Source organism: Neodiprion pinetum, chromosome 7 (genome assembly GCF_021155775.2).
Source record: "Neodiprion pinetum isolate iyNeoPine1 chromosome 7, iyNeoPine1.2, whole genome shotgun sequence".
NCBI classification, from domain to species: Eukaryota; Metazoa; Arthropoda; class Insecta; order Hymenoptera; family Diprionidae; genus Neodiprion; species Neodiprion pinetum.
The window spans coordinates 4262367-4276662 of NC_060238.1; the positions used below are offsets into that span (position 1 = coordinate 4262367).

Here is a 14296-nt window from a genome sequence, read left to right on the forward strand (position 1 = left end):
TTCTTTTTCATTCTCTCAGAAACGACTGAATTTTTCCTGTGTTTATTACTCAATGCAAATCGTATGAAAAACAGTAAAAAACAATCTCTTTCAAAGAAAATTCTTCACCGTTACATGAAAAACAATGCGTGTCAACTATATTTTTTCCTCTACTTGTTCATATAGTAATTTTTCTCCTGTAAAAGACTGTTGAGAATTTTTTTTTTTAATTTTTATTTCATTTATCGACAAGTGAAAATTGATTACATGTTAGTTGAAAATAAATTAAAACTACTTCGTTGCCTGAATTCTCATTCGATAATTAAAATCACTGGACAAAAATAAAATCCGGAATATTTGTATGTTTAATAAACTTTGTTTGATAAAAGCGTTACTGCCCTTTTTTCAACGGAATTAAGAATATTTCATACTCAACTAGGTACACCCTTTTACACTTTTACGTTCACCACGATTCGACGAGGCGTATAAAAAGAACATTCGTAGAAATTATAATAAAATCAAGACGCGACGTGCTTGCCAAGCCGAAGCAATACCGCGATTTTATTTCCCGCAGCAGAGTTTCGTGTTGTGTTGGTAATTTGCTGTCCTTTTACTACTTTTAAATGTAATTTCATCGAAGAAATCTTCAACGTACGTATCTCGAAACCTCGTATTTTCCACTCCATTTGAAATTTTCTTTCAGTTTCCTCGATTGGCATTCCGGCAATTTATTCGCCTTCAATGTTAATTTATAATTTTCTTATTTCAACGTCTCCTCTTCTTTCACTCCCGCCTTGCACTGCGAGGTCAAGAAACAAAAGAAAAAAAAAAAAACAACATTAATAATAAATAACGAAATATCGTAAAAATCGTCGATTCATCCTTTTTTCGAAAAAATTCGACTCAACTGATTCAAATTTATATCTTTTTTTCTATCGCGTTAACTTTTTTTTTCCGCTCTTAAATATCTGTGTACCGAGATTTACTTGGTAGCCAATTTTTGTTGTTTTTTTTTTTTGTATATATGTATGTATATTATATTCGAAATTTCATTTTGTAAACAGTAAATAATTTTTTCAAGTTCTTTGAACCGACATCGACGAATTATCAGAAGACTTCTTGTCTCATTTTCACGTCGTTTCGTTCCGACGTATAAGAAACAAAAAAAAAAAAAGAACATACGAATACTCCAATTTAATTTCTGGGCCGCAGTAATTTGTAGAATTTAATGAAAATTCTAATCGAAGTTCATCCCCGCACGCTTCAAGTTCCCCACCCGGTAAATCTATTACCGCGAAACTTTCCTATTCTATGGGTGTTATAACTGCAGGCTGTCGTCGATGTTGAACGAAACTTTTCATCGCGTTACCAAAACTCGAGTTTTCACTCGAAGCTTAATTTCTTTACTGAATAATCGTCGCGCTTAAAGCTGTGCAGAGAGAATTTTCAACCATTAGAATTCCTAGTTTTATAATATAACGTTTCCAGGATATTTCAGCAGGTCGTAATACATTTCATTCCATTTCTCGTCTGATCGAAATATATGTAAAGAGGTGAAATTCTCATGTTTCTCGCTGCAAGCTCGACGTCTAATTATATCCGTATAATTAAAAGCAAACTTTCACTCACTATCGCATCATCCTCTCTCACTTTATGTCCTTAACAGGACTGGTGTGGCAGAAAAAGGGGAAACTACGAGAACGAATCTTCAGAGCAAAAATAAAAGATAAACGAAAGAAAGAAAAAAAAAATATATCTATATAATAATCAGGGTATTATACGTCAAATGTAATCAGGAGTTTAATCAGCTCTGCTCTCTCTCTCTCTCTCTCTCTCTCGCAGAAAGATCGGAATATTAGGTTCTTACAAGTGAGTGATGATTGCGCGGTTTAAAGTGTAAGTCGGTACGTATCACAAAGGAAAAACGTGATCCACACTGAGAAAAATTTCATTTGTAACAGTAACTAGAAACACTCAATAAAACAGGTATCGTTAAAAAAAAAACACTGTTTGAATATTGTTGGAATTACGAAAAACGAGGTACGCGTAAACATTTTGCGCTATCGTCGATCCTTTTTTGGTTATTGCAACGCAAAATCAGTTTGCGAGGTTTGCTCTACTTTTTTTACTTAAACAAGGCTTTAACGTCAATTTATTCTTGCACGAGCATTAAATTTTCGCAACGGTTGCAAGAAAATATAGCAACAGCGATCGTGATGAGAAAGAATAGTAACGGATGCTAGACTTTCCGGTAACAGCTAGAAAATTAATTTTCATTTTCTACCTAGAACTGTATTTTTCGATTGTGGTTAAAAATGAAAATAGTTAAAGACTGAGCGGTAACCGGAACTAAAAATTTCTTTCAGTGCAGTTGTTTTCAAGTTCGAAAAACCTCGAGTTTGTAAAAGAGAAGGAATTTATAAGAGTATTATTCCAGTTCGCTGTAATGCCGAAACACAGAATTATGCTCGACGGAAAATTCTGTTTCACTTTCTTGGCTTGTTTTTTTTTCTCTCTTATTTTCCACCCTCGCTCAGTTTTGTTTTTTTTTTCTCTCTCTCTCTTTTACGGAGTAAAAGAATCAAGCTCGTTTTCACCGGTCCAAAAATACTCAGAAAACCTCGACAAAGATCGTATATTCATAAGACTTGGAGAGCCATTTCAATTAAGGTTGAAATAAACTTTAGCCTGAAACCTGAAACCAGCAACACGAATTTCCAGTAGTCAAGTATAACCGCAGGCAGTGATTTGGTTGATAGTGTTTTAAGATTTTTTTAGACCGATAAGACAATATATTTTAGTGTATAAAATTGGAAGGCATCTGATGAATTTTGGTTTTAGCAATTTTGTTTTCTATTCGTTATTACAGATTCGACGAGAAGTAGATTTATAATGTGACGGAAATTGTTAACATATTTGTATTTAATTTTTGTGAATGAATCAGAATCGAGTGAGAAAATTCTGAATGTAAAGTCTACCAAAGTTTGAAAAGTCAAACAAAGTATCGCGGTAGATAAGTTTTTTCGGAATCGTAAGACATTATTTTTGTGGATCGGGATAATTTACTTTTTAAAATTGAAAAATCTTGTTGATTTTTCTGCTCAGACAGGAGCGGGGTTGAAATTCCGAATTTGAAAAGGTCAAAAACGCCAAATAGCGAAGTTTTTGATGACGCAACGTAAAGTAAAGAAATGAAACTTTGACGAAACATGAAAGTTTCGAATCGACCGAAACTTAACTTTCAAAGTTCCGAAAATGCGAGAATGAAAAAATTGGAAAAATCTAAAGCACCGAAATTCTAAATGATCGAAGATTTTCAGTTCTGTGAATTTCTAGCTTCGTGAAATTTCACCACTTCGATCCGTCTTTGTTTCGGAATTTCGATATTTTTACATTCGGAATCCTAGTCGTTCCGATTTTCAGTTTATCCGATTTTTTTTACACCCACTCGTTGAATTTTACCCCATCGAAAACTCGTTTTTCGTAACTTTTCAATTTCGAAACTTTGATCAACCGTCGCGTTTCCGATCATTCGAAACTTTGTTGTTTCTTCAAAGTTTGATTTTCGCCACCAAATAATTCGGAATTAAGCGCTTTCGGGAGCTTCAAACTCGCCTCCAAAGACAGTCCAAACTTGTATCGTACAAGTATTATATTTCTAATCCCTGTTTCATTGTCACAATTCGAACGATAATTCATAGACGAGTTGCTTTTCTTCCATCCATCCCGAACAAAGACCGAGTTGTACGATTAAAAAAAAAAAAAAATTAAGAAGAAGAAAACGAATCACTAAAACAACGATAAAAATTGTTGCTACGGATCTAGGATAATCGTAAGACTTGGAATTATATCCTCGGGAGCTGCCGATAGTCACGGATCCAAGTTCTCCGGGGGATTAGCTAAGAAATGGCGTAATCTCTGTAAGCTTTGTCGTTACAGGCAGACCGTATCCTCTGCAAAACTGCACAGCATTCAATCTGAGCGGTGCTTTGATCCGGATATCGTGCATCGAGGGCTTTGACGGAGGACTTCCTCAGAAGTTTGTGGCCGTCTCGAGCGATCAACGTTGGGAATCGGCGTTCCCTTACTGGGAACTTGATCTCCGCAAACCCACCGAGGCAGTAAGTCTCTACGCCGTTAATGCCAAGGGATCAAGCGATCCTGTCGTCATGGACAACGTGGCGCTGAGGAGCATTGCCTGGAAAAACGTTGCCGGTGAGGAATTACGTGAATTCATCGACGCAAGTTGTGCTTGCGATTTGTAGGAATAAGTTACATGGAGGTAACGAAATACGGGTAAACGATCGCAGCGAATATTGACAGAATTTACATTTTCGTAAAGCGAGCTTTTTCTTCGTCTTGTGTACTCTCAGGTTTAATAACGTTACCGTTACGAGTCAACTTTTCAAAGATTTCAAAAATCCAAAATGACGGGTTACAACGGTTAACGCGAATTTTGAGTCCGGGCTCCGGATGTCAAATTTTCATTTTGTTCCACGTAATTGATAAAAGAAGAAATTGTTTTATCAGCTAAAGTTTGCTTTCGAAGAAACCAGAAGGATGTTTCGTATTTTAAGGAAAGGTACCTATTTTTTCAAACATTTTATTACAAATAACAATTCTATAAAAATAATAATAATGTAATATAAATTTGTGTTCAAAAAAAAAATTCCATAACGACTGAGAAATTAGTAATTTTCGAAAATCTGAAACCTAGACGAGGGGTGGGGTTTAAGTTCCAAATTTGAAAAGTTCCGAAGTTCCGCCTAATTCCGAATTACTTTACGGCGAAACTTGTGAAGAAATCAAACTTTGGAGAAACAACAAAGTAACGAAGAAACTGAAAATCTTGGATCATTGAGATTTTTTAATTCACTCATTCTCGCACTTTCGGAAATTTGAGCGTCGGGTTTCGGACCATTCGAAACTTTGATGACGTTTTGTCAAAGTTTCATTTCTTTACTTCAAGTCTCGGGACTTTTCAAATTTGGAATTTCAACGCCGCCTCTGTAAACGACGTAATTAAAGAAGAGGGCAGAAAAAAAAAATTTGTCACTCGTATTTTGGAAGCTGAAATTTATAACCTGACACATTTGTTTTATCGTTTGTTCAGGCACGAAGAAACTTTTGGCAATTAATATGAGCTAATATCTCTGAGCAGTAAATAAAGCTTTGGATTGTGGCCGAAGGTGCGGCGCCATGTGCGAACCCACTTTGTCAATGTTTAAACTAGTCTCCATAAATTGAGGCTCGAGTACGGACAGATGGGTATCTCAATGCTGAACGTGTATATATATATATATATGTATATACTCGAGCTTTACGGTATATAACATGGCAAGGAACTTTCTCACGTAATCTCGTATTACGTGCTTCTCGCTGCAACGAAGTTAAAGATACAATCTTAAAAATCTCTGCGTCAACGAATGGTCTGGAATTGTTTCCTAGTTTTAAAAACCGACTACTTGTTTCAAAAAGCTCAGACAAATAACGGGCGATTTGATACCGAATGCAAATTTTTCCTTGCTTCTCGAAGGTAGAAAAAAGTTTTAAACAACCTTCGGTTGTTCAGCCTTCAGTTGTTTCAATTAAACATTTACAACAGAACTCGGCTCGTGAATCGTAATTATATTTGACTTAATTAATTTTCAATTCCTTGCGATTATTTGTCGACGGTCAATTTCGTGAACCTTGCACAAAACTGAATTTTGAACTGAGTAATTTTTTTAAATCAAAAACATTATCGACAGTTTATCTTCTCCGTTGTATCTTGTTTTCTCAAATTGTTGCACAAAGCTGTTAGTGAAAACTTCAACGTCTTGATGCAAAATTTGTTAAAACAGTTAAGTATAGTTGAAAAATGTTTTGAAATCTGTTAGTTTCAATCTTCTTTGTCGGAAAATTCATTTACGATTGAATCGAAAAGAATACAACGACAGCCGGGAATTGATCGGGATTAAATTTTCAGGAGATCCCGTATCGTCCGTGGATATGTCTCCGATTTTAATCGGTCTTGGAGGAACAGCAACGGGCCTCGGGTTAATCGTGACCGGGGTTTTAATGGCGCTGTGGAGGCGACACGCGGCAACCCCTGCGAAGCCTAAGCCTCCTCAGCCAACGATATCAACGTTCGCTGGAAAGGGTGACGAGGAGGACGGAAATCCGGACCTCATACCGACAAGCGAGCTCGGCAATCATTTAGGTGATTAAACCGAGGAGACAATTATCGTCGATAACGAAGAAAAAATATGAAATTCCTTCCGAGTGTGTATCCCGAAAGCTTTTCAAAATTGCGTCAGTATTTTCACTGCGTAAAATTATTGCGGAGAGTACATATTTTTTTTTTCTTTTTTTTATTCTCTGCTCTATATATTACGGATTATATTTTTATATCGTTGCGAAAATCAATCGAGTCGATGAAAGAGAAAATTGAGGAATGGAAGTGAAATTACTCGAGCATGGGTTCACTTGTTAATTGCTGGGAAAATTGGATTTCAAAGAGAAATGAACTTGAAAAAATTCTGCGATACTCTTCAACTGTGACATTTCGAGGTAAATTAGTTGGCCACCTTTGGAAAAATGAAATTTTTAGTATGAGAAGAAAAAAATTCATGAAACAACAAAATACCGGAAAATGGATCGATTGTTTTTTTTTCAAACAATCATGACTCAGTGAATTTTTAATGTTTCGAGATGGAAATTGACTGAGTAATTCTCAAGACACGGATATTTAAGAAAACAAATATGAATACACTGCGCGTTGAAGAAAAAGATATTTATTTGAGTCGGTAAAGTTAAATTTTTGGAAAAATAACGAATTAACGATTTTTACGATATTTCATTATTTATCTTGGATAAAATCAGATTACTTTGCATGTTTTTCATACACTGAGAGAATTTTTTATTTCCTTTCACCGGTCAGTCCTTAACTATTCACATTTTTTACCACGATCGAAAAATATACTTCTAGGTAGAAAATGAAAATTAGTTTTCTACCTGTTACCGGAAAGTCTGGTATCCGTTACTATTCTTTCTCATTACGATCGCTGTTGCTAGATTTTCTTGCAACCGCTGCGAAAATTTAACGCTCGTTCAAGAATAAATTGACGTTAAAGCCTTGTTTAGCTAAAAAAGTAGAGTAAACCTCAGAAACTGACTTTGCGTTGCAATAACCAAAAAAGGATCGACAATAGCGCAAAATGTTTACGCGTACCTCGTTTTTCGCAATTCCAACAATATTCAAACAGTTTTTCTTTTTAACGGTACCTGTTTTACTCAATCTTCTAGTTACTCTAACAAATGAATTTTTTCTCAGTGTATGGAATTTACGGTAAACAAAGCGTGGGTCCATTTCCAACGATCGTTTTTCAGAGGTTCGGTTCAATCTTACCTCTGATCTTTTACCAAACCTTGCACGTTACCGTCCAGGTAAAAACAAACCGTAAACGACGAAGCGGGTAGAGTAGGAAAAACGATAAAACATTCTCGCACAAATTGCTTCCAGAAGATACCCTCGCAGTTTGAAGGACCGATTTAATACCCCTCGGTGAATAAGTGTCCCGTTCTTAATTAAGTCTGGTGTAAATACGTAAGTTTAATCGCCAGAAGTCAGAAGTGGGTACGAATTGACGATCTCGTTTTATTTTTTTTTTTCTTTTCTCTCTCTCTCCCTCCCTCCTCCCATCTACCTACGCAAAATACAGAATATAATGTGAAAATAAAGTTGCAATTCGATCCTCTTTTCAGACAGAAAGCTCACCATATACGGATCTCTTCCCCGAAGACCGCATCTCATCGAGGGCAGAGAAATGTCCTATGACGTCATAGAGGATCCCGAATATCCCCAGGCAGCACCGAACGTGAGTTCCGGTCGTCATCTGTCAGCTAGAAATTTTCTCTCCGCTGATAATGGTCCTACTGGTCCTAATTATACGACTGATCTGGACCAAAATGTGTTTCGATAGATTTTTTCATCTTTGTTTTAGAACAGATTTCGAGTAACCGTGGGTCGAAATAGAGAAGACTTGGAATTCATTCGTCACTGTCTTTTATTGCACGGTTACAACAACCTGGAAACTACGTATATATATATATATATATATAGGGAATTCCATGCGAATCTGACCAACGTCTGACACACGCGTTGTCTGATTTTATTTGAAAAAATTTTCTACAATTTTCCCAACACCAGATTTTTTATTCAACCGATGAATTATTTACAAGCATTTTAAGTACCAAAATAAAATTAGAAAAAAACTGATCCGTCGTGGGCACGGTTTTGAAGTGTTTTGAAAAGAAGGTACAATTTTAAAGAATTTTAAAAAAGGATCCTTTTCAAAATCACGCTCAATATTTATACAAATAATCGAGCGGTAGAAGAAAAAATTGAACAAAAATTCAGGGTACTGTTACTGACTTGGGAGAATTTCAGACATTTGAACAAAAAGAAAAAAAAAAAAAACAAACAAATCGTAAACGGCGAGGATCAGACGTTGGTTCGATTCGCATGGAATTGCCCGTATACGCGTATATTCGACTAATGCCACTGTCATTGTCATTGCTAAGTCAACCAGTCATCATTGTTGTATGACTAGAAAATTCACTCGGCGAAGGTTAGTCTTCGAAACACCCAAAGTGGAGACAATGAGCGAATGACTGAGGGTTTAATTCCATTGTCTCCGAAGGGATTTTCCCTGTGAAACTCACCTTTGACGATATGCTTGTGATATTTCGCCCCCATCAGCCTTCCTCGTCTTGCCCTTCCGTATTGTAGAGCGTTCATTGATTACGTGAGGTGTTTATTTATTTTTTATTTTTTTTAATTTGTACCTCCCCCCTCACGTGAGATTTATGCTATAATTTTTAAATAATTAATTTTATTCGATAAGATTCATATTCAATATTGTCTACGTTAGGAATTGATTATTTAACATAAAATGTTGTCTGTTACAATAATGTTTGTTCTCTGAATTAAAATGTTGACGCGAGATTTTCATCGATCCTTGTTTTAATAGAAATTACTTCCCGCGATTCTGGAACACGATTGATTATTATTCAAGAATCGGTCTTGTCCGTTGTTTCAGATGTACTACAGTCTTCAGAGGCCTCACAGATACTCGGATACGATCAACAGGAGTACGACAACTATTCAGGAAAGCCGTATTTGAACGATGTTTTTTTTTTTTTTTTTCTTTTACGTGGAAATTGTTGACGTGATTTTGAGAAAAAATTTGATTTTACCAAAGAAAAAAAAAAAAAGAAGAAGAGAAGAAAACTCGGACAATAATACGCGGCGAGTGTATAATTTCCGGGTGAGGAACGACTGTACCGAGTTGTGAGTTGCACGACTTATAGGTACCCATTTAATTATTATATACATATATATATTATATATATATAAAACACGATTTTGTAAATACTGTATATAAAATAAAACACATCAATTTCATGTTACATTAAACATCGTGCGCGTAGTTTTACAATTTACACGATGAAATTGATTATTATGATGAAAATGATTAACCCTAGTCACTGAAACGGGGTCCCCATTGTTGTTGTTGACCCCATAACCGACTTTAACGTATAATTTTAAAGTCAGCGTGGTTGAATCAGGGTTGTTTGTGCTAGTAAAACGAAGAATGAATGAAAAATGTTCGGGGTCTCAGAGACCCCGTGTACGTATTGCGTGTTGTTTTACTTTTTTTGCCTGAAAAATTTCTCCCACATCCTCAATAGTTTTTTTTTGCCAAAACTAAGATCGGAGTCTATTTCTGAATCGTCGAATTATCTCTAAGAATTTTCGTTCAAGTCGCAACTGCGCGTAACGTAACGTTGCGTGGAGTAACAACGTTCCAACGTTTGCTTGGGTTTTGATTAACCCCGTGCAAGTAACGTGAAAGTTTTCATAGGCGTATGTGACTAGGGTTAATTTATCTAGATCGTGATAACGAGCGTGCGGTAAGTGGACAAGATAACGAGGGAAAAAACTCGTCTCTAATTGATATTCTTTTTCTTTAGTAAATATCATCCGCATACCGGAACCTGCGGTCGTTTCAATAAGGCGAGAAATGAGGAAAGACAGGAAGTGATGTGTGCTCATAAAACCGCAAAGAAAGATCCCGGATAACTGTCGACCACGAAGAGCAGAAAATATCGTTATAATCGGTATTTGCATCGCTGAATGCGGTTATGCTTTTCCGGTGTTTCAAGACTACTTTCAATCCAACGTCTTACGTTGTTCTGATTTTGCATCTGTACCCAAAGACACCGTGAAACTTGATGCCTGAACTTTTTGGCCTCTTAAAATCGTCCGTTGGACACGAAGACACCTTTTCGTTGCGAAAAACTGATCCTACGATATCTTTCGAAACTTTTCAACGACGAGTTCGTCCGAGCAACTGAAACTGGTCGGGTTAAAATCTGATTCAAGAAAGCTTCTTCGAACCAGAAGCAATCGTTTCACACAGTTCATTTCGTGGCTGGACCATGATCGGACTTTTTTTTGACGCGACGTTGGATAGATAACGTGACTTTATCTGTCTGTTTTATTACAGCGAATGCCATTGAATTGGATAAGCGACCTTCTGCAGCGTCTCTACGCCAACGCTGAAAATATGATTAGGTACGAAATTGACGTGCGTCGGTGCATCAAAATTCAGATAAAATGTTTCACGATGCAGTTAAAAAATTTTCACGAGTTTACCGAACGCGATAAATATCAGTGAACTCGAGTGTTTTGTTATGAAACGGGGAGCACCGAAGATCTCTCCTTGGAATCCACGTATCAATTTATCTATGCAACGACTACGACGCTTTCTTTCACATCCTGTCACAGCAGATAAAGAGCCGTGAATCGTAGGATTGAGTTAAATAATAACCAGACACATAAGAGAAACGCGAAGCCGAGCTATCAGGGAGCAACTGCGCATGATTACAACTTTGTCGTGATAAGTTTATTCCGTCGAGAACTCCGCGCGTTGTTCTTCTCACTTTATACGAGAATCTGTCAACATTGAAAGCTGTTCTATCGTTTCTCATTTCCGTTTTGCCGTTACCGGCGGACGTCACGAGGAATTGTTTCTTTCATCCTGATAGATCTTTGTTTTCAGGTACTTCGTGCTAAAAACCTGAGGACGAGTACCGAGTGCTTATTCTATTTATAAACTGTGAGTAATTTGCTAACCTCCGTTGCCGGATACGATAGGAAAGAGACGCGGCTGATCTTGGAAACGTTTAGCCAAACGTCGAGCATGGTAATTCATCTTATTCATCAATTATCATGGGAAAAATTTCACTTGGATTAACGTTGCCGGAAGATTTTAGCAATATACAGTTAACGTCAAAGTATCGCAATAGTTGCAACGAAATATAATACAAGTGGCTATGTTTAAAAAGAATAGTAGCAAATACTAGAGATTTTGTCATTGCAGCTGTAAAACTGTATTTTCATTATGCACCCAGAACCATACATATCTTCGGTGATGGATGAAAATTGAAAATCGTTCAATAAGTACAAAACAGTTCAATTTGCAAGTCATTGGAATCGATGACTTGGTCTCCTGATTAATTAAATCGATGCAGTAATCAAAATATGAATGAAACCCACTAAGATCGTTTGTTTTCTGTTTTTTTACCTAGTTTTATCAAAACTATAACCTTGTATAAACTTTTCGTTACGTTTCGAATAAATACAAATAGATTATAAAGAATATTCAGGTGACATGTGTACAGTGATGAGCAAATGAATGACTTGGAAAAAGTTGTTTCGTTGAGTCTAAAGTCGGAAGAATTATTGTGTTGACAGTATTCGACTGACTGTTAATTTTATTTTTACAGGCTGGGGAAAATTACACAACTGCAAATTCGATCCTGCAAACTACGATTCAGGGTATCGTGTTCAATGAAACTGGAAACCAACACCTGAATCTGTCGGAAGTTCACAGCGCGAAAACCCAGCTGAAGCTCTACGACATTTTCGTGCCGATTCTTGGCTGTCTTATTATCGTGACGAATCTGATTGTCGTTCTGTCATCGGGATTGATTATCAAGAAGGGAGTTAGCCCGAAAACTACCTACCTTTTCCTGGGCAACGTCGCGATGGCAGACCTGGTCACTGGTGCTGCGGTACTCTTGGGCCAATTCTATCCAAAGTCATATCGCGATCATCTTTCATGCGCCATACAATTGGGTGAGATTTTCATTCGAGTCCTTTTTACGGTACGATATTTGATTCTTGGACAATTTTAGGAAGAGAGAAGACTGTGAAGTGTAGACTATAATTGAAGACACGTTATAGAGGGTGGGACGGTATGTAAAAATTGGTACGATTTTAGACCGTCCAAGCTGAACCGTCATCTTATATGAAAAAAAAATCAAGGAAACGACACAGACTTGAATTCATTTAATAATACAGTTAACAAGACTGAGACTCGATCATAAAATGACCATGTTGGTTTACACTGAAGGATTCACTTCACTTCTTCAATTTTCAAACGATACACTGAGAGAAATTTTTAGTTCCGGTTACCGCTCGGTCCTTAACTATTTTCATTTTTTACCACAAACGAAAAATGTAGTTATAAGTAGAAAATGAAAATTAGTTTTCTAGCCGTTACCGGAAAGTCTAGTAACCGTTACTATTCTTTCTCATTACGATCGCTGTTGCTAGATTTTCTTGCAACCGTTGCGAAAAATTAATGCTCGTGCAAGAATAAATTGACGTTAAAGCCTTGTTTAACTAAAAAACTAGACTAAACCTCAGAAACTGATCTTGCGTGGCAATAACCAAAAAAGGATCGACGATATCGCAAAATTTTTACGCGCACCTCGTTTTTCCTAATTCCAACATTATTCAAACAGTTTTTTTTTTTTAACTGTACCTGCCTTACTTAATTTTTCTACTTACTGTAACAAATGAAATTTTTCTCAGTGTACATCTGACGTTTGTCTTCGATTTCAGGGATGATAGTGTCCAGTACTGTGGCTTCTTTGTACTCTGTCGGTCTGATAGCAGTGGATCGATTCCTGTACATAGTCCACGGAATGAATTACAACCGTTGGATGTACTCGAAGAGAGCTCGTCTGCTTATCCTGTTCACATGGGTGGTGGGAATAATTCTTGGTTTCTTACCAGCGACAGGTTTGTGGACCGGTTCGACAGACCGCGGCAGAATTTGTTGGTTCACACATCTGGCGCCACCGGGTCTCATACTCCTAATTACAATCATCGGTCTGCTACCGATACTGCTGGTCTTGGTTCTCTATGGTATCATATTGTACCACGCGATAATGAAGGTGTTGCAGCTTCGACGAATCGACAGGAATCGGACAAATCCAACCGCAAGCCGGGACGAGGACTTCAGGATATTCCGCGGCGGTGATTCCGCGTCGAATAATGACGCGGCGAAGAAAACCAGCAAGAATAAACCCTCCAAGGTCAAGGCGGTTAAAGTGGTCATGTTCACTTGCGGCAGCATCGTCTTGACTTGGATCCCTTACTTCGTCGCCTGCACAATTTACGTATTCAGCTGCGATTTCGTTGCCGGTGAATGCAAGACGCTCAGAGTTGCCATTGCTTCGCCACTTGCCATACTTGGCTTCTTGAACTCTCTTTTTAACCCCGTTATATACGCATGGTGGCACACCGGCTTTAGAACCATGATGAAAAAAGTACTCCGCAAGGGACGATCTTCTAATTCTAATCAATCGTGCAACACTCCGAGCACAAAATCGAGCCAGAGGTCCGGTAGTACAAAATCAAAGAGCTCAGGGAATTCCAGCGATGTCGATATGCATCCCATTTGAAATTGGTAGTGAATTGACTGCCTTGGATATTTGTTGTAATCCGACATCATTGAACGATAATAGCGAAAATTATCAAAAAAATTTTGTCTTGTTATTATTGCGTGAATGGTATAAATCATTTTGGAGGCGAAAATTGATATAGTTCTCAATTCACGGTATTCACTGTCCGCTACTTTTATCTAGGAACGACAATTTCCTTTGCTAATGTATTGCGAAATTCGGTTGCGATTCTTGTTGAAAAACTGACAAGTCTACCAATTACACATATTGAGATAAGATCATTTTTTAGAACTTCTTTTTACACCGATTTTTAAGTTTACTTTCAATTTATTTGTCACGTTGTACAAAGTTGGCGTTTTCACAGAGGTTGTCAGAATATCGCGAGCGAGAATAATGAATTTAATTAAGACTCCGTGACTCGTTTTTTTGCTCAACAATCTGTAAGAGAATAAATAAATGCTAAACCAAAAACATCACTTCATACCGAATAGTTTTAATTCTACAATCTAATTAT

General features: G+C 37.1%; 2 protein-coding genes across 4 annotated transcripts in view; both read left to right on the forward strand.

Moving 5' to 3' along the window:
• The window catches only part of LOC124222675 (nephrin), a 166473-nt gene extending 157064 nt beyond the window's left edge, over window positions 1-9409 (forward strand). For 2 of the 3 annotated variants that reach the window (XM_046633905.2, XM_046633901.2), the window contains exons 11-14: window positions 3919-4194; window positions 5948-6181; window positions 7726-7838; window positions 9063-9409. In XM_046633905.2, coding sequence (XP_046489861.1) covers window positions 3919-4194; window positions 5948-6181; window positions 7726-7838; window positions 9063-9146 — 707 coding nt within the window. In that variant the 3' untranslated portion in view covers window positions 9147-9409. The remainder of the gene's footprint in view (window positions 1-3918; window positions 4195-5947; window positions 6182-7725; window positions 7839-9062) is intronic. The other variant, XM_046633902.2, reaches the window with a different exon arrangement.
• A 1550-nt stretch (window positions 9410-10959) lies between these two features.
• On the forward strand, window positions 10960-14263 carry LOC124223068 (glucose-dependent insulinotropic receptor-like). Its single transcript, XM_069137705.1, has 3 exons — window positions 10960-11231; window positions 11815-12166; window positions 12938-14263. Exons 1-3 carry the CDS (start codon window positions 11229-11231, stop codon window positions 13780-13782), a joined length of 1200 nt encoding a protein of 399 aa, XP_068993806.1. The 5' UTR covers window positions 10960-11228; the 3' UTR covers window positions 13783-14263.
• The last annotated feature ends 33 nt before the right edge of the window (window positions 14264-14296 follow it).